The following is a 20,960-nucleotide window of genomic DNA, read 5'->3' on the forward strand; positions in this document are numbered from 1 at the left end:
GGCTCTGCTGCACTGCACGCGATAGATCTGTTGCATTTTCCACCGATTTCTCAAATGGGTGAAAACATATAGTTACAAATCATTTGCCCTTGTATGTATGCGCTAAAGTATGCGCTATTCCTTTACCAACTACCGACTTTAACTTCGAGTAAGCGACCTATTTCTGACAGTATGCACCTCTAACGGAGACACGCTTCATTTTTTGGCTCCGTCTCTGTACCCATGGTTTTTGCCTGTGCCAGAGTTTGCATCATAGATGTTTTGTTGGATTTAGTCCAGGCATGCTCATTCGATGAAGCGAATAACCGAGTGATCAGTATTCGGGCCAGCCTGACGATTGGCAACACTTTCGTGAGGCAACGTGGCTGATAACTCAATCGGATCGAATCCGATGTTTGAGGCCTTCGACGGAGCCCTTAAGGCTAGAGAAAGCTCTCGCGTCTTCTATTTTCGTAGGGACTCCTTCGTCAATATTGGGCTCACGCGCCCGCTATATTTATGCAACATGTGTAAACATTGCGCAATCGATTACACTCGAAGCTGACGGACATCGCTAGAATTGAATCATTAGTTTTTTCGCAACTCGGGCGGCGATGAAGCCCAGTGAATTCTGCGGAATTCAATTCGGACATCGTGTCTACACCTTCAAAAATACATTTCTCATTGGGTAAGGGAATACTCTACGGTTAAAGATCTTAAATGGAGATGGGGATCAAAAGATAAAATATTACTGAAAATCACGAAAAATTGTGGTTTTTTCGAAGGAAAATTCTCCTCTCATTGGAGGAAGGGGCCCAGGTGGTTTGAAGGTAGAGCCCTCTCCTCTGTACAGTGCTCTCATTTCCCGGAACTAGTTCAGAATTCCGGAGCTTTTAAGATTTTATTGAATGTTTTCCGGAACTTTTGATATTCCCGAAGCGTTCCGGATCTTTTGAAATTCTCGAAATGTTCCGGATCTTTTGCATTTTCCTTTTTTCTCTCGAAACTTTTGACGGACATGGAATGGAAGGACTCACAGGACTGCCCGTGTAGACCTTCCTTTCCTCCCCCGACTACGTCACTGGTTCACCTTACTAAAGATAAGTTGAGTCAATGGATGTGATGAATGTTTTTATCATAGGTAAAAGAAGAGTTTGCCACCCTCAGGCGAGTAAACTCATAGCTTATGGAAAGCACATCGGATAAGTCTGAAATGCACTCCTGGCTCCTTAATCTGCAGAAAAAATTCGCACATTTTTTTCAATTGAAAATTTTCAAGTATAAAAAAAGTAATCAATTCAGTTCCTTTGAAGGAAGGAGTAAAGTTACTATGACCCGGCAACTGTCTGATGCGTTTTTTCGATGATTAACATACGTATTTGTTCTCACGCCCATCTTTAAAAAAATAGATTGTTAATTATTTGAAAGAAGAAGTCATTTTAATGCCGAAAATATTTTTCTTCTTCTTCTCTTTTTTCCACTGAGCTTCAACCATGCATGCATTGAAAAACGACGCTAAAATTCACCAAATAGGAACAGCGAAGCTTCCTTGTTTTTTGCTGCACCTGTGAACAATTTAAGCTTTAGCGGACTTTCACATACCGTCTAAATGGAACTGTAATTATATTCAAAGAAGTAAAATACGCTCAACTATCTTGTAAATCATGGTGCCATACAGTGCGCCATTTTTTTTGCTGGAAACTCTACAGTAATGACTTGGAGACTTAAACGAAAGACTAAGAATGTAGTACACTCTTCGTCTTTATTTCAGCCAAGCATTTTTTTTTTTTTTTTTCAATCTTTATGTTGATTCAAACAACATTTCTCTCCGCTACATTTCATCGTTTCTCGGACGGAAAAACGTAACTTCATTCCACAATTGCAAAGACTCAAACAATTAAATGTTTTACAAGAATGCAATTTTTGTCACAAATCTGTCTGATTTTTGCATGAGGTCAGACGAATAAACAGTAAACTTTTAAGTCAGCTATGCCCAAGATTCTACAACCAAAATTTCAATTTGCAAGGAGAAATTTGGCAACATCGAAATTTAGTTACGTTCTTTCGTGGAGGAAACGACAATTTAAGCATTGCATCAGAGACATCTTGTGCTTAACATTTCGGCACCATAGTCTTGTTGTGAGAGTCGCTGCTGAAACATAGTTAGTAAGGAATGAATAATCTTTTATGCATAAAATTTCGTTATTGACCTTTTAAACTTGAATGTGCCTTGCTTGTGCTTACAGATTTTTAGGACCCTGGCCTAATTCATACACGTACACAAAGGCCTTAGCTGAGCATGTAGTTAGAGACGAAAGCAAAGGATTACCCATCGCCATATTTAGACCTGCCGTCGGTAAGTGTCTTTCTCGATTTAACATTTTAGCCCCGACAACGAATGAGCAGTGGCAATTTGTGCGAGTTGGCAACACAGTGCTTTATCCATTTGAACACGTATAAAAATATCGATATATATCGAGCCTGAATATCGCACCGAGATTGATAGGACCCAGTGTTGCCAACTGGTTGCTTATTGACCGGAATCATTATTCATGTTTTTTTTATCATCGTAACTTCACGGAAGTAACACATTACATGAATAATTTTAAGATTTATATATCGAAAATGGTGTCTTACACAGTGAAAATTTTCGAATTCAATTTTACGAGTGAAAAATCTAGATTTTCTGAAGTTGAGGCTCTCGTATTGGCAGAATGTAAAATCCGCTCGAACCAAATTAGCCGCCAAATTGGTTCCAATTCGTTTTAGGATAACGATTTTCTCATCGTGCCAATCATTTTTAAACTAAATTACAAGGATTGGGCATCATAGAATAGGGCAACTTTTTTTGCGACCCGATTCTATAGCTTAATTACCGTATGATAACTTTTTCGGTGATGAAAATCAGCGACAATCTGATGTGTTGAGGATAAACGCGCCGCATGATCATTTAGGGATTGCCAAATTTCCTCCCATAAAATATACACTCTCACTAAAGTAATAGTCATTTTCCTCTTTTGTCATTTTCAGGCATTTCTATATAATTTGTGAATAAAATGTTGCTAAAAAGTCAGAAGAAAATGTACACAAAAATAAAAGACTTCTTCGATAAAAGGACTTATGAGCTTTCAATGTTGTTAAAATTGTACAAGTTCTTTAATTAGAAATAGCCGATCAAAAAGCTCTGCCACGAACTATTCTGTGGATCTGCTCCGAATATTTCTTTGCTACTGTGTGGAATTAAGTCAACTGTGAATGAATCTCAGTCGCGGAAAATTCTATGGAAATTGGCGCAATTTCAATGGCATTGCAAACTTCATACATCCTTTAATGAAGGAGATCCTCAATTTAGGACATGTTGGGGTTCATTATAGGAAAATTGGCAACGTCTGGTCGTTTATACGTTGTTTTCTCGAGCAGGACCAAATTAAATCCGTGCTAAGGAAGAACGCCCTATGAACATCAGAGAGTTGCCAAATTTCCTTGGATAAATTGTTTATTTTTCACGAAAATTATGAATATTTTCTCGTGAAATTTTCCGACACTTCAAATGAAATTACGAACAAAATTATCTGATACATTGGCAGAAAAATTTTCAAAAAAATTATTGAAAATTAGTGAAATGCGAGAGGAAATCTGGCAACGCCTGAAAGCTCATACGACGTTTTTCCCTAGCTCGGCAGATTAAAGGGGTCAGATTCCGATGCTCATCGAGAGTAAGGGCGTTCCTCGATTTCCGTATGAACCCCAAAAAACATGGATTTATACGTTCAACAGGGCTCACGTGGAAATTAAGATACGTATTTACGTCAGAGGGGCGACGATTTAACGTATTGTCGTTTAATGACGAAAATGGTTTTTGTCTCCCTGCGACGTGTTTTTCAGGAACCCTCCACAACTATCTCAAGGCTGCAGCGATTCTCGTTTTCCACGTGTCTCGTATTAATTTAGAAGCTGAAAAGTAACTTGAGAGCCGAAGGATTTAAATTGGCTATCGGTCGTTTTTTACCACGTCTATGTCCTCCCTCGCGATAGATTACTTTTTTGTCGCTTGCCATGCCGTTTTTTACTCTCTTCAGGGCATTAGTGCTACCCTGCCGGTGTCATTCGCTGCATTGTCAACTTGTATTCTCCCTTTTTTTGCCCTTCAGCCCGGCTCTATTATCGACGAGAATCATAAAAATATTTACTCTTTTTCCGATGCTCTCAACTTTTTTCCCCGCGCGCCAGTGGCGTGGCGTGAAAGATCGATTATCGATATATCGCCAATAGAAGCTATAGTAAAGAATCGATTACTAAGGTGTTCGCTGCGAACGCCCTGATAATCGATCTTTTTCCATAGGTTTAAATGGCATAACAATCGATAAATCGCAATTCACGCGTATGCTCTTTGTTCTTTCGTTGGCTTTGCCTCCTTCCTCTGTTGTGACTTTTTGTGCGGATTTGTCTCGTCGCCTTTTTACACCTAGAACTGCACGGACGAGCAAAAAATATACCGGCTTCTCTACAAGCATCTTAGTTCTAAAGCGCTCATCTTTTTTTGTGGATTGTTTCACTAATTGTAAAATACCCAATCTCGTTCGCTCATTTGCGCACTCTCGGCTCTAGCACATCGGAGTGAAGAGAGCTCGTTTTTACCGTCGAAAAATTGACCAATCGGAATGCGAGGATCAAGATATACCCAATCTCAAAAGAATGGGCAAAACGCTTAATCTGCTTCAGCGCATAACTTCCCCATGGAAAATTTTAAAATAATTCTAATTATTGTATTTTGAACAGTTCATCGTACCCAGAATGCATAACGTTTCCGCCACGATATTTGCAAATATGTTAAAGAAAGCCGTGTCTCTGAAAAGACTACCGATGCGATCGTTGAGAGTAGACAACCAGTGGCGTGGCGTGCTTTGCGATATATCGATTTCTAAGCCATTTAAACCTATGGAAAAGGATCGATAAGAAGGGTGTTCGCAGCGAACACCTTAATAATCGATTCTTTACCATAGGTTTAAATGGCATAACAATCGATACATCGCAGTTCACGCCACGCCACTGTAGACAACGAGACCGATGAACCCACCTATCACTGTTCTTGGCACAATCTTCGAGTCTCCCCAACAGTAGGACCACAAAATTCATGATCTGGCTGCGAGACAGTGACGCGTTCGGTTAGTCCATGATTCAGCACTTCAGCAGGAAAAACATCTACTTTTTCCGCGATCCTGCAAAAAAAAGGAATGTGACATCACGGAAGAAAAAGCTCAAGATGCTTGATTACTTAATTGATTCTAGCTTAGGCAGGCCCTCCAAATAGATATCGATTGTTTTACATTTAATTAGAGTGGAAAATCCCGTTGTTATGAAATTTCATGATAACAAGTGGTATAAGGAGAATTCGTTGTCTGATATTTTGTGCCTTGTTTTCTCGTATCATTTTGATCGGCTATGATTCATCTTCAGCATTATTTTTAAAAATATATTTGCAGTTTGTCGTTTAACTGTAGCTCTGATCGAAGAAATCTATTATCGATTTTAAGGTACCTAATTCAGAAGAAAAGGAGAGTTGAGCATTGGAGTAGGTATCTGCATTTTTCCAGAATTTTCCGTAAGAAAATTCTAAAGAAAGTGAGAAATGTGCATTCAAGTCAGTAAGCAGTTAAATACTAACTAGTACAATTTTCTTATGAAAATTGTAAACTGTCCACAAAAATTTAACAGTTTTTTCGAGGGTCTTATATAAATTATTAAATAAAATTAAATTTAATAATATTAAAATTAATCAAAATAAATATCATTAATTTTTTAGCCTTAACACTTTTTTGACATATGTTTGGAGACTTAAACGCCGCGTTAGAAAAGTAGATAAGTGCATCCCGCCCAACACGAAAATGTTTCCAAAATATTGCAGCAACATTGTTATTATATTTCCGAAAACATTGCTGCAATATTGTCACAATATTGCAGCAATATGCGAGGGTCCTACCTAAAAATATTGTTGACAACATTGTCAGCAACATTTTGGCAACATTGTCGACAATGTTGCCAAAATATTTCGAAAATATTGCACAAATATTGCGATCAGGGTACATATTCCATATCCGTGTGCGCGCTCCCTAGGAGACACCTTTGGTACTAATTTTCTTTCTAATGTACATATGCGTCCAGGTTGTGAATCGTAGAGTTATTACTTACCTTAAAATCCGCGCCGTCCTAGTCGGGATTAGAACCCACGCCTCGGGATGGAGTTGATCTCCGAAATCCAGTACTTTACCACCAGACCAGCCAGGCTTGATGTAGATGGGCCCGTAAATTCAATCTCTTAACTATCGCAGGCCTCTGAGTCCGTAATATGTTTGTTTATTGACGGATTCTTATAATATTTTACCAGAATTTACTATTTATTTATTATTTATTTATTATTTTTTATTTCATCCTGTAATTTATGTTTCAAATTTTTTATTAATTGTACTCAACATATTCCTATTCGTGTATTTCAAATTTTCATTTTTTTTTTTTTTTTTTTTAACTCTCTCTCTCTCTCTCTCTCATTTTTTTCTTTACCAAATTACTGTTTTTATAATTGCGTCTTTTTCCAGTTTTAATTATTTGAGCATTTTTCTAGTTTGAATTTATGTCGATGTATTTATGTTATGTTATTTATTTTTTTCCCCTTCTTTTTGTCTTTTCTTTTCTCCCCCCCCCCCCTTCTTTTTTCTATTATTATCAGTTGAATTTAATTTTAGGTCCGATCCGGGAGATTAATGTTGTTCTTTATTTTATGTTTTACTTCTTGAATAAAATATCTTATCTTATCTTATAAGAAAAGAACAAAAGTACCAAAAACGGCTCCTAGGGCGCGCGCACACGGTTGTATTTTGCTATTGCGAAAATCGCAAAATGAGATCGCTAACTTAACAATAATTTTGCAAATTCAGCAATTTTAAACAGTTTGCTAATTCAGCACAATTAAATTGCACAATCAAATAGCTTTTTGAATTGTTATAATCGCAAAAATGTCACTAAATTCGCAATATATCTTGTGAAAAAAGCAATTTATGAGGTAGGCAAAATCGCAATATTGAGATTGCTAAAATAGCGATTGATTTTAGTAAGTTCCGCAAAATAATTGGTAAACAGAGCAAAACCATACGCTAATTTGGCAAACATTTTGAAAATCTAGCAAAAGTTTTAGCCATAATAGCATAAACTAGTGATGTTAATTTCGCAAAAGTATAGTTTGCCATTTTCGCACAATAAAATTACCACTGTTGCAAATTGTTTTGTCGTTCTTGCCACGAGGGTGGGCATTTTCGCAAAAAAAGCAAATTGCAGAAATCGCAAACCATTTTTTGCCATTTTAGCAAATAATTTTAAATATTACAAAAATATTTATAAAATATTTTTAACATAATATTAAACAAATATTTTTAAACTAATATTTCTAAAATAATTTTAAAATATTTTTTGTTAAATATTGCAGCAACATATATTTTAAAATATTTTTGAAACATTTTTTTACTATACACATCAACATATTTTAACAATATTGTAAATTAAATATTTTGTAAACACTGCTAGAATATTCAAACAATATTTTTGCAAAAACATTCTGAAAATGTTGTCAAAAATGTTTTTAAAATATTGAACAAATATTTAAAGAGTGTTTTTTCAACAATATTGCGACAATATTGTCTTGGAACATTGCGAAAATATTGCAGCAATATTTTGTGTTGGGCGGGATAGAGATACTATCGCTGGTCGTCATCAGATACATACACATTACTTGCCCCACTTAAAATTGTATATTAAATTAAAACACTTAAAAACCATGATCATTTTCACCTGAATTTACCACTGAACTTTTCTATCATTACATGCGCAAGAATCAGCAAAATTTTGGATAGAAACTGCATAGTCCTTGTTTTTTTCAACAAAATTGTACTATTTGAGTTGATTCTGTAACCTTGGATTGAATTTACGTCCCTATGTTTGGTAAATGAAGAAGTCTATCAAGACGTAAATAGATTTTTTGAGCCAATCTGCTCTGGCTATTGAACTGCAGGCTCGTGCTGGAAGCTGCTCACTGTCCAATCCAATGTATCTATGCTAAAAGGAACTATGGGCTTATGGTTGAAGTGCGATATAGTTCTTTTTGGCCTATATACGCCCAATTATCGTAAACAGGGAGCTATGAAAATTCGCTCAATTCTCGATAGAATGTGAAGTTGAAAAGTAAACTGCAAGAGATTGGAGCCTCGACTGAAGACAAATCGACGGATTACGTAGCTTTCTCGTCGTTGCTTTGAATAGAAGTTTATTAAAAAAGTTGATATTCTATGAATTAGATAATCCTCGTTTATTTTAACTCTGACAATCTAACGGATCGATGAGGATAATTAATCCTCCTTAGTTCTCAGGTTAGGAATCGAATTGAATATTTGAAGCTTCTTTTAATGATTCCAAACTAGCCTCAAAATGGCCTGTGAATATTTCTGGACGAAAGAGAAAATATCAAGAAATAGGCTTACGCCGTTTGGCTTGAGCCATCGATATTTTGCGTAGCAAATGGCTTCATGAATCACATAACTATGCAAGAAGTGGGGGAAATGTTTTTGTCGTTGGCAAACTGCTTATCATCGTTAGGTAACTTTAAATGTATACACTTTACCCATACCTTACTTATTTTTATTTTTTAAACTGAAGTAAGGGATGATTTGGAGTCATGGCGCAACGTACTTTTTACATGGAAGTCCAATGGACTGTCACATAGCTTTACGGAAATGAGAGCACGTCAGAAACGCGTGATTATAGCACCACGTAATTTATAGACGACTCCATAAATTTTTGAAATCAAGAATCATTTTCCTGGATTTTTAGTCTGGACAGCTCTAAAGACAGCGTAACCGGGGTTACATATGTATTGTTTTACTCGCAAATTCAAGAGCAACATTTTTCGTACGGTCAAAAATGTAAACATGCGCTTGTGCACCTGACCGACACGTGTTCGCCGTCTGCTGACCTTAAAAATCCTGAGAATAGTAGTCATTGTGAGCCGGACGAAAGATTTAACGTCCTCAAACCGGTCGAAGATGACAGTCCCAAAAATATAGTGAGTTGACACGATTAGCTGGCAACACTGAGATCCCAGTTCAATATGAATACCTATTTGTCACCTACCGTTCGCTTCCTGAAACCATACCGCTAATCTTGTTACACTACATCGTAAGCTATTCAAACATTTATATATTCTAACTGGAAATGCTAATCGAGAAGATTTTTCAAAAATACTCGGTTCTCTGATAGAATGAAATCAAGTGTCGCGCGTGAATTTGGCTGTGAATAAAATCCTAGCGGATGTAAGTTCAACACTAGCTTTAAACATTATTTAAGACCGGATGAAAATGGAGTTTTGGGGGGCCGAAACCCCCTAATTTATGATTTCCGGACCCAAGTCCACATTAGACACGATTCATCACGGAGGCCAATCTTACAGCATAAATCAAATTCAGCTAACTTGACGAAACCTATACTTTTTCCATGTAACGCCGTATTATACTCTTATTGATACGAAAATTGTAAAATTTCTTTCAATTGTCATGCTGATAAGATGATTTCAAACAGTTTCATGAGAGGAAATTCGCCTGATTATAGAAAGAGTCTAGTCTCCGCCTCTATTCGCAAGCGTTATAATTTTGCTACTTTTCTACACGAGCGTTTAAGTCTCCCAGCAGTGCTCGAAACTCACAGGCGCCAAAGCGTCAAATGCGCAAGTAACAGCTACTAGTTTTGTAACTAAAAAACCTTGCGTCTAACTTGTCACTAAATGCGCCGTGATACTAAATGCGATGTGCGACATATGCAAAAAGTCAATTTGGCCCCTAAAAAATCTTCAATGGCCCCTAAAAATCGAGCTTGATGCGCCACATGGCTCCTGAAACTCCGAAGAGAGTTTCGAACACTGCTCCATCATGTGCACTTTTTGACGTGCAGAGGCACAAGTTCCAACCGAAAATGTAATATACTGAAAGTACAAATTGTCTATCGGTTTATCAATTGCTTTGTCTATCAACGTCAATACTTAGTTCGCTAGAACGTCAGTCGTCGGGGAATTTGTCGGTTCACGCGGAGGTTGGATGATGGTGCGTCTGAGTTCCCTTGCAGTTGAATTCGGATATGGATGTATTTCGAAAGGAGTCATCGAGTCACCTTCTATTCGTGCAGAGGGTACGGTGGAGGTGCAGTATCGCCGATGATGGAGTGCAAAGACAGTTACAAAAGAGCAACCTTGTCTCAAACAATTAGACGTCATCTCACGGTCAAACTATTTGCGGAGGAGCGGTCATTTTCGCGCGAACCCATTAAGAACCGCGGCGCGATTTTGACCCGGAACAGAGTTGCCGCCGCAGGTTTTGTCGCTCCGGCTCCACGTGCAATTGGACGTCATTAATCTAAGTTAACTCGTTGCGTCCACATTAAGGCTCTCCAAAAAAAAAAAAAAAAAAAAAAAAAAACCTTCCCGCTAATGCATCACACTACGAAAACGCGGGAATTCTCAAAATTCCACGCGATGATTCGTCGCATCACTTCAAGTTGCCCAATTTTAAACCTAATCTAATCTAATCTAATCGAGGAAAAAACAAATGTTTGCACACAGATGACTCTTGTGGAAGGCCAATGCTGCCGTGCTAAGGAAGAACGCCATATGAACATTTGAGAGTTGCCAAATTTCCTCACATTAAATTTTTATCGTTGAGGAAAATTATAGTTATTTTTCCTCAAAATTTTCTGATGTTAAAGATAAAATTACAAACAAAAGTACCTGAGAAATTGGAGGAGAGATATTCACAAATTTTCTTGTAAATCAGTGATTTATCATAAAGGAAATTTGGCAATGCCTGAAGGTTCGTGCGGCGTTTTTTCTTAGCACGGCAGAGTATGGGTCTGGCGCACGCATAGTGGCGAGGCGTGAATGATCGATTTCAATTGAAGCTATGATAGTTGAAGCTATTAACTCCAGTAATCCTAATTTTAATTATTATGACTATACTTGAAACTGATGATAAATTTAAAATAACTAAAGAAAATAATAAAATTAAACAAATAGTAACATATATGTGATTTATAAAAAAAATTTAACTTACTGAAAAAAGTAATATTTATAAAATCAAAGAGTCGATTATTATGGCGTTCGTTGCGGACACCCTGTTTATCAATCTTCTTTCGTAGATTTAAATGGTAGATCAATCGATATATCGCAAAGCGCGCCACGCCACTGCATGCAGGAGAAGATAATAGTCTCTCAATAAGTGAAATCGCACAAAAATCACCACGGACAAGGAACGGATAATTGACATTGATAGGCAAAGCTATAGACAAAGAAGACAAAGGGGAAATGGAGCTATCCTGTTTATTGAAACGAGTGGTTGTTATAGACTAATACTTCAGTCCAATACTTAATACCTCCTATGTCCATTGCAGCCACCCGCATCCACCAATAGGATCGCTCCATTTTCCTTTTGTCCTCTTTGTTTATCGCTTTGTCTATCAAAAACAATAATCAGCCGGCAGGACACATAGAAAAATTCTGAAATTTTTTTAACACGCAATTTTTTAATTTTTTTCAAAAAAGTTTGTTACAAGCTTACGCATGACTTCCGCGGATTTGAGGCTTTTGTTTCTCAAGGAAAAGATACAGGAGGCCACGAATGCTTAAAAATAATCGAAACAAACCTGACAGCTGTGTCTCATGATGATGAAGGCATCTGCGCAAAAAGGACCTCATTATTAAGGGCTGTTTATTTCATTTGCATTGTTGATAGAGCGCGCTGCGTCCGTTGCGTGTAGCTTGAGTGGGCGATTAAGTCCATTAAATTAACTCGCATGCACTTCAACCTGTCAAAACCAATTAATCTGATCCGACATATGCCTCTGATGCTTACCGGTACGGCACAATTCCCTGATGGATAGATTCCCACTGATGTCTGCTCTAAGCATAATTATCGAATTTGAATGGTTGATCCGGGGGCGCAGCTTGGGGTGATGGGGCAGGGCATCTCATACGATGTTTACGTTTCCTTTATGAATTATTCTCTAAGTTTTTAATATATCCACACGTGCTCTTTAATTTTGAGGAGAGAACAAGTCTTGTGAGCTCTAATTTTCACCTAGTCTCATTTTACATGATGCACCTCGTTGAAACAATGAGATTACAGTTAGATGTCCTGACTACGTTATCATAAGATGTTCACAAACATGGAAATGTGGCAACATTTGTCTAAGTCCTTACGAACGTATGGAACCGTACTCGTTTGATTTAAAGCAACGTTTAGACAGACTTATGACCATGAGGAAGTCCATAACGATCTTTAACTGTATCATCTGAGTTGGAAATACTGTAGTGTTGCAATGCAACTATCGATTTTTTTAAATTTTATGAAGATTAAAAAATTAAACAGGTTTTAAGCGTTGTCGGATCTTCATCATTGATTACCTCGCACTCGTATTTATTATATTTATTGATTATTATCGATATTAAAGGGTGTCCATAGACACGCATACTTACAGGGTGATCCAAAAGTCCACCACCAGCACCAGGCATCACCCATGCAGCTTTTGAATGAATTAAGATAAGGGCTTGAAATTATAGTACAAATATGCATTTATGACGTATTTGTAAAGCCACTGTGCTCTACAATCCAATATAGCATTATCTTATCTTACTTCATCCTAGATCAACCTATATTTAGGAACCTAGTTTCAGGACCCCCAAAATTTATAGGGGATCAGTTAGAAAAGGAGCAAGAACCCCAGGGGTAATACGGGTGGTGCAAGACCTTAGGACCACCCTGTGTAGCGCCTAATACTAAAGGAGTCGTTAAGCATTGAGTAATGCACTTAGGGGTGAGGTTGGTTTGGGCCAGCGTTACGGTGCGTTACAAGGGGAGGGGAGTCAAGCCCAGCGCTACGTAACAAATATGAGCCCTGGGGGTGGGGGGGGGGGGGGAGAGGAACTTCGAAAAAAATGTCCAAAAAATTGAAAATCCCGTCATTCCCGAATGAATTTCTTCCCGTCGTAATTCAGCGAAATGTCTCAATAAAAAAACCCGAATTTTTTAAAGCTGTTTTCTCAGCGATTTCTTGATTTTTTGAAAATTGCGGGGAGGGGGGTGGGTGGCGAAGGTCAAACCAACGTTACGTAATTCAAAAGAAGGAGGTTTAGGGCTGCGTTACGGGTCCGTTACACGGGAGGAGGGGGTAAAAACTCTGGAAAAGTACGGTGCGTAACACTTGAACGGCCCCGAACATTTTGTGAGATATTAATTCCACGATTTGTTTTCCCCGTCAATACTGCTGTCAGAATTCATCATACTTTTTCTTGTTGCTTAGTTATCACTTTTTTGTGTGTTTGTCTCTTTGGAAAATTCGGGGTAATTTGTGTACTGATTTCTTGTTGTGTTTATTTTTTCAGTGATAACGACATACCGCGAACCAGTTCGAGGATGGATCGACAACTTGTACGGTCCGGTGGGTCTGATAGTGGGTGCAGGAACGGGTGTCTTGCACACATACCACGCCACCCCCGAGCTGGTCACCGATATGGTCCCTGTAGACTTGACTGTCAATTCTCTCATTGCTACGGCTTGGCAAACTGGAAAAATCGCCAAGTGAGTACATATTAGCCCTAATCTAAATATATTTGTTCAGATTGGACCGCGTTTAGCAGAAAGGAGCCAAGACACAAATCAGCTACTGCCATATTAAACTGAGCACTTTAATTTTTTACAAAAGAACTTCATGGCGATATGTATGAAATTTTAAAGGGACTTGCTTCGCGCCATGCAGAAAATTCACCGAAATTTACACACAAAAAAATACGCAAAACCATTCATGTATAAAATTAAACCGTCCAATTAAATTCGGCAATGGCTGGTGTGGCTTGGTTCCTTTGGATTTAACGCGGTCCAATTAATGAACGAACATTGGTAGAAAGACATAAATATTGGTGACAAATCATAATGCTGTAAAATATTTTACAGAGAAGCAGCGAGGTGACGAACCGGTCATGTTCGTATTCTCAACTAGAAGATCCTCCTTCAAATTCTGTGCAGGCAACATAACTTACACGCAGACATGACCTCGCTTTGATTCCGTAGGAACAAGTGTGACCCATTCGCTAACGGTTCTCAACCCAGGAGTTTTATCGCGAAAACTTTTTTTTGCTTGCAATAGTTGCTATCTTCCATGGTTCTATTAGAGTTGGTTCCAGTTATCAAAGGGATTGGAACGCATCCGTCAATCATATGGGCTGCTTTTATCAGTAACAGCATAACTACGTTCAAAATATCCCACATTTAGCTGTCATTTTATTTATTCAGCAGAAAATTAAGCAACAATTTTATGAGTATATTCTCGTCAATCGATGGAAGAATTCACAAAATGTTTCAAGACGTTCAGAGTATCAGTACAAGCATATTTGTTTTTACTAAAGTCGCTGTGTTTTCTTGCAATGCAAATAGGGATCAGAAGTCGCTTTCAATCTACAACTATGTTTCCTCTGCACAAAATCCGATCGTATGGTCAGACTTCATCAGACTGAACCACAAGATGGGCATCCATTGGCCAACCATCCGCGCTGTTTGGTACTATTCATTCTACCCGTTCAACAATAAATTCCTCTTCATGTTAGCTACTCTCTTCTTCCACACTATCCCCGGAATGATTCTGGATGCACTTGCGAAATTAGCCGGTCAAAAGCCAATGTAAGTATTTCAAATTTTCACTCATTTAACTTTAAGCACATAAGAAGTGCAAAAAAAATGAAAATAGACTACACGGACAATGCACGTTTTTTCGTACCTTTATTGTAAATTCGACTATTTTTGACTCACGTCATATTTGGGCTAGCGCACAAGTATTTTAATTTAGAAATTATTTTTTGAAATGTTTTAGATGTAACACGTTATTTTATAGACTTCACAAATGTCATACCATTTATGTTTGCCTGAAATTGTTCACTCATATTATTTTGTAGAAAGCTCTCCACAAAAATATCATACAGAAGCATTCGTTGTTCTCTATTGGCTGTGTTAGATTCAAGTTTTTTTTAAAACTTCTCCTACTCAAAATTCTCGAAACGCTTTTAAATATTTATAAAAGAAAACACACACACACACACACACCCTTTTTAGCCAACTCAGCCTATTTGTGGATTAGTAGTTTCGCACGAAATTGTAAAGTTGACCACTTTCATTTGTCTTTGATAGGCAAGTTATGGAAAAATTCTTTTAACACAGTCTAAATTGAATGTAACCTTCTTTTCATTTTTCTTTACAGGTTAGGAAAAATTTACGATCGATTAGCGAAAGTCGAGGACACTCTAGAGTACTTCTCAAACAAAGAATGGACCTTCCATAACAACAACGTGCAGAATCTTTGGAAACAGATGACACCAGAGGACCAGAACATATTCTTCTTCGACATGGCGCAAATGTCTTGGGAATATCACACGGAAGCGCTGTGCCTTGGGATGAGAGTCTATTTACTCAAAGACGATGTAGACACACTGCCGGAGGCTAGGAAGAAATGGAATAGGTAAAATTACTAGAAAAATAACTATAATGATATAAAACTGAGAATTACACAAAGAAATGAATCCATAACGTGAGAGATTGATATGTGTAGTACCCACGCTGTCAACGTTATGAAGTTTGAAGAAGTTTGCAAGCATTTTTTTATGAAATAAAGTTTTCAAAAACTTTTAAGCAAGATGCATGTAAATATTACCTACTTTAATTGGTTCCATAATTCACATGTTTCTTTTTTAATGTTTGAAAAGTAAGACAATGTTTCGTAACGCGAACACAAGTCAAGGCCAATTTTTAGAGCTGGACTTACCTTTTGAGATAAAAACTTTCTCAGCAGCCTCGTTTTACTATGTCACTCGAGTTTCATGGTTAATATCAAGTTTCTGGCAAGACCGTGCACTGGATAGTGTTCAAGAACAGTTGAATAATGGTGAAAATGGGCACCTATGAAATTAAACTACGTTAATTTTCTTAGCAATTCATCCGTCGATAATTTCAGCAGCGATGAAAAAAGACGCCTTAAAAAAATGTATGCATGTAAAAATATCTCTGTCACACTAATTTTCGATTTTTAGTCTTATTACCCGTCTGATAAATTTTGATCCAGTTAAATAGTAAATTTCATCAGTGTTATTCAGCATTCATACTTTAATTCACTTGAATTCTTTATTACAGGTTATACGTCGCACATAACACGTTGAAAGCAGTAGTTGCGGTACTTCTACTACATGTTCTATGGACTATTTCGTCAACAATTTATCATTACGTGCTTTCTTGAGGACTGGAAGCCATATTTTACTGTAATTATTACCTCTTATTGAGGTCTCGTCCACCAAACTGAGTGATCGATCACTCATGACGTTCGACCAAAGACGTTTTGATTCAGCAGACAGGGAGCCTTTGACGTACCTTCGTTTTGACGTCATCTGCTACATCAATACGTCAAAAGCAGCGTTGAGACCTTGAAAGAAGAAATTAGGCCCGAAATTATGCATGTAAGCCATGTGAACATTCACACACGAGCTGCTTGTCCCCTAAAAGGACTTACAAGATTCTAAAATTGTTTTTAAGAAATCCGCCTACTTTTATTCCAAGTCTTGTGTGCCCTGACTGCTTTATTTACATGTCTTCACTTTGAATTTATCCCTCCCAAGTCGGTAATTAGTAATAGGTGACCTTAAATTATTATTGTAAACTATAGAGTACCTTTTAGATCGTAAGATTTTGTAACTACTTAATGAAATGATAAAATGTGCCTACAGTTTTCCAGCCATTTCCCACAGGAATCAACAAATATACACGCACACGCGCACAATCAAGCCTGACGTAGAACAACTTTATTGGAATTTGTAATATTTTACAATTTTTTTTCATTGTTTTTAATAAAACTTATCATTTTTGGATGTAGGAGAAACGCCTGTCAATTCAATATTGTAGTGAAGTACAGTATGTGATTTCTTCAGTAAATACAAACCTAATTTTTATCGTGTATTTTAGTTAATTAAACAAATTAGACTCTAAAAATAAATAAAATGTATTACTTTGTGTAGAAACTGTTGTTCTCTTTACATTTCATACTTTGAGTGCTTCTACTGATGAGATAAATTTGAGGTAGATCACCAGATAAGATACGAGAATACACACCACAATATTTCTTTTATTATCAAAACTTTACATAGAGGAGGATGTACGCATTAAAACTCTCTAAATTCAACTAATAAAAGAGAAAATATGCTTTTATACGTATTAAGTATCTGTAAAAAAACAATAGTCCATGTAGTATAGAGGGCCATCCTTAATGATTAAGGTGAAATATAGTGATATAGGTTGGAAGTTCTGCAGTGGCAGTGTTGGTTTTCAACCCAGCACGATCACGACAGGTTCGAAATTTGAAGGCGCCCGAATAAAAAATTAAAAAAAATAATAAAAATTACGGAATAAAATTTACGCCCTGTTATTACCGTGTGAAAGAGTGTTTGGGTGTTTCATATTTTTTTGAACATGGCGCATAATCTAAAACTGAAGAAATGACCACCAGACAAAATGTCGACGGTGAACCTAACTAACTACTAAAACCGCATATCTCGGTTTGCCAAATCCAGGTTTCCTGTTTTATAATATTTTATGGAAAACTACTTAGCGTTACTCGCTTAACATTCTGTGCAAACTTCAAGGTTTGATGTTGATTTGCTATCCTTCGAGAAAATAAAAAGAGAGCAGAGATTTTAAAAGACTGCAATTGAGATACGTGATCAGGGAGTTTCACCGTCGTCGTCGATATGAATTAGAGAAATGCACGCAACATCTTTTCGCGGTGAAATTCCAAAAGTGCAAACGTCTGAAATTCAAAGGATTTGTGCTTTAGTAGTGGTGAGAGTGGGAAATTTTTTGCGAAAATAAGTGTCCTTGCAACTGGAGATACGGAGATAAGAAAAACTACACATATGTTAGAAATCTGATTGCAATGTATCGATATTTTTATATGTAGTTACGTGCCTAAGAGATGCCTCTGTATAGTGTAACCGAAGAATTGAAGGCGCTTTGTCATTTTGGATCCTCGTGCTACTGCCCGCCTCCGCACAATTAATCGAATAAATTAGAGAGGTTGGACATGAAATTTTTTACTAAAACTGCAAATTTGGATGTTAATTTCGCCACATTTTAAACTTTAAGGGGTGCTTTGAAAACAGAATTTCACGAGGAAATCAATAATGGAACCACTTCCGGAACCTCAAAGTTTTGTATAAACGGAGTTATAAGCGTTAAAAGTTTCGAAATTTTGTCCGACCTCTCCTTTTGACTCGATCCACTGTGCGCCGCGCCGCCGTCGTATTGCGGGAGAGGCGCTGAGTGGAAAGTCAAAACGCCTTCAATACTGCGCGTATACAACACGGACATCCGTGGAGCCCGAATAGTTGCATCAGAGGTTACAATGAAATTCGTTCACAGCTCGTCGCATGCGTTAGTGACAGAGTGTGTTTTCGCTCGTTTCTCATCCACCTTGACTTAATTCAAGCGTTGTCTGAAATTTCTATGAAGTTACTATTACTGTTTTTAACTGCTACATTTTTAATTTTATACGAATTCTTTGATTGTTTAAATGCATCTCAACATTGCTATTCCTCTTAATCGCAAAAAATTAGGTATCGGAGCAAGATCTTTGGAATCTCTTTTAATTTATCTTAACGAGTCATCCATTGTTTGGATTTTCTTTTTTCTTTTTGCCTCTTTTACATTTGGAAAAATACTTTTGATGTTAAAGGGAAAAATTTGAAGCAATCCTGATATTTCACATGGGTATGAGATATGAAAGGGGTAAACTTGCTTTTAGGATGACCCTCGTATTTCTTGAATGCTTGTGCGTCTTAAAATAAATTTATTCCAAAACGTGCTTCAAAAATACATTTTTCTTTAAAGGTAAAAAATGTTCACCATGGCTTATTGTTCCCCGGAGTGCGAAGCGCTCCAGTTCAGGCAGGGAAAAAAAATAGAGCTCTTATGCGGAGGAGGTTCTAGAATTTTACCAATGATAAAGCTTAAATCTATTTCTCATTAGTATTATCTCAATCATGGGAGCAAATTAGGATGCGGCATCTCTTTCGGAATTCTTCGACTGATTCAGATAGGTATACAGTGAGTTCCGTATCACCCCTGTCTTCGCTGAATTTTGTGATTTCCCTCAAAACTTCAGCAGGTAACATAATCAGCTCATTTTGACTAATTGAAAGGGTTATATGAGGAGGGACAAAACTGCTGTAAATCAGTTTTTAAGAATACATGAAAAAACTAAAATTTTAATTAAAGGGATTATAAATAATGAAAAAATTAAAGGGGCCTCCTGGACAGGGCACAAGCTTTAATTATTATTGGTGTTTTTTGTCTATGAAAACTTCTATTTTATGATAGACTATTGGAAAAATTCATTGAAAAAGAAAAATTTTTGCGCAAGGTCCAGGAATACATCCACCGCCGTTTTCAAATGACGGTCAGTTAATAACTTTTCAGATAACTCTAAATTTGTATATAGGACACCTATGCATATGATCGTACTTGCTTCGCCATGAGACATTTTCTACGGTAGATTCATGAAAAACTTCTAGTCACGCCTCTGACTATAAAGGTTGTTGGAACATCGAACACGATGTCGGTGTTACTTTTATAATGTACCCAATCTTTTCAAGATAGTGGCCTTCAAATGGCAGTTTTCCGTCAAAGAACCGCCATTTTAGATTATATTAATTACTTCAAATTACTGACGTCAAATTTGTGTATTTTACTTATTTATTTATTTATTTATTTATCTATCCATCTATGTATTTATTTATTTATTTAGCGCGCTATGATCTAGCAGGCTCATTGGAATACCCCAATTCCATTTTCCATTTTTTGTCCATTTTTTTTCTTTTCATCGATGTATCAATAAAGGAGAGTTTGGGATTAGGAAAAACAAATTCAGTTCATACCCTCTCAAAGAGGCCTCTTCAACATTGGAGGGGGCCAAAAAGTTGTTTCTTTTAAATTATGATAATTCGTTTTTCTCCCCGATCTATTTTCAAGAAAAAAGAATATTTTTTTCATTTTCTCAAAGATAAGTTAAGGTAATTCGTCAAGCTCAAGTGACGTGGTCGAACTAGCATGCGATATGTCGCATCGATTAGGTGAAAAATCTCGGCAGATTTTGGATTTTCAGCAAAAAAAAAAAGGACCCTAGCCCCTGCGCATGAGCCTGAAGGTTCATTCTAAACCCAAAAATTGGCAAAATTGAATAGAAATGAAATACAGAATATTGTTTGGAAAACAACCTCACATTCGATTCCTGTATCCGCTATTCTGCTATCATTTCACGGAATTTTGCCAATTTTTGGGTTCAGAATGAACCTTTAGGCTCATGCGCAGGGGCTATCGTCCTTTTTTTGCTAAAAATTCAAAATTTGCCGAGATTTTAACCTAATCGATGCGATATATCGCATGCCAGTTCGACCACGCCACTTGAGCTTGACGAATCACCTCAAGTTCATTTCATTATGATGTATTTTCCTATTCAACCCGTTCCCGTTAGAAGGAACGCCTTTTTTTCATAACTTCTCTTAATTAAGTAATAAAATAATTTTTTTCTCAGGAAAGCATCCATCTTTACCTCGGCCAGGAAAAAACTAAATTTGAGCTACCGACGTGTCAAGATAACATCAAAAACCCCTTAATTTCTTCATCTGATGCCGTTCGCACTTCAGCACTTCCGTTCCTCAAACTCGCGCGGAATACGTCCAACCTGTGTTGAATGAATTCTTGTAAGACATCATTTAAGAACGTCTTTGATTCGGAGTATCTGTGATTTGTGAACAAGTGCTCTCCAACATTGGCGAGTCTCCCGTAGAAAAGTTCTCATCATCCTCCTACAAA

At 37.2% G+C, this 20,960-nt stretch overlaps 1 protein-coding gene across 2 annotated transcripts in view; it reads left to right on the top strand.

Annotated features, from left to right (window-relative positions):
• The window catches only part of LOC109037002 (fatty acyl-CoA reductase wat), a 74,606-nt gene extending 57,493 nt beyond the window's left edge, over window positions 1-17,113 (top strand). For both annotated transcript variants that reach the window (XM_019051499.2, XM_072295813.1), the window contains exons 5-9: window positions 2,226-2,335; window positions 13,445-13,640; window positions 14,493-14,735; window positions 15,310-15,567; window positions 16,236-17,113. In XM_019051499.2, the coding sequence (XP_018907044.2) occupies window positions 2,226-2,335; window positions 13,445-13,640; window positions 14,493-14,735; window positions 15,310-15,567; window positions 16,236-16,338 (910 nt within the window). In that variant the 3' untranslated portion in view covers window positions 16,339-17,113. The remainder of the gene's footprint in view (window positions 1-2,225; window positions 2,336-13,444; window positions 13,641-14,492; window positions 14,736-15,309; window positions 15,568-16,235) is intronic.
• The last annotated feature ends 3,847 nt before the right edge of the window (window positions 17,114-20,960 follow it).

This window comes from Bemisia tabaci, chromosome 2 (assembly GCF_918797505.1).
Source record: "Bemisia tabaci chromosome 2, PGI_BMITA_v3".
Lineage (NCBI taxonomy): Eukaryota > Metazoa > Arthropoda > Insecta > Hemiptera > Aleyrodidae > Bemisia > Bemisia tabaci.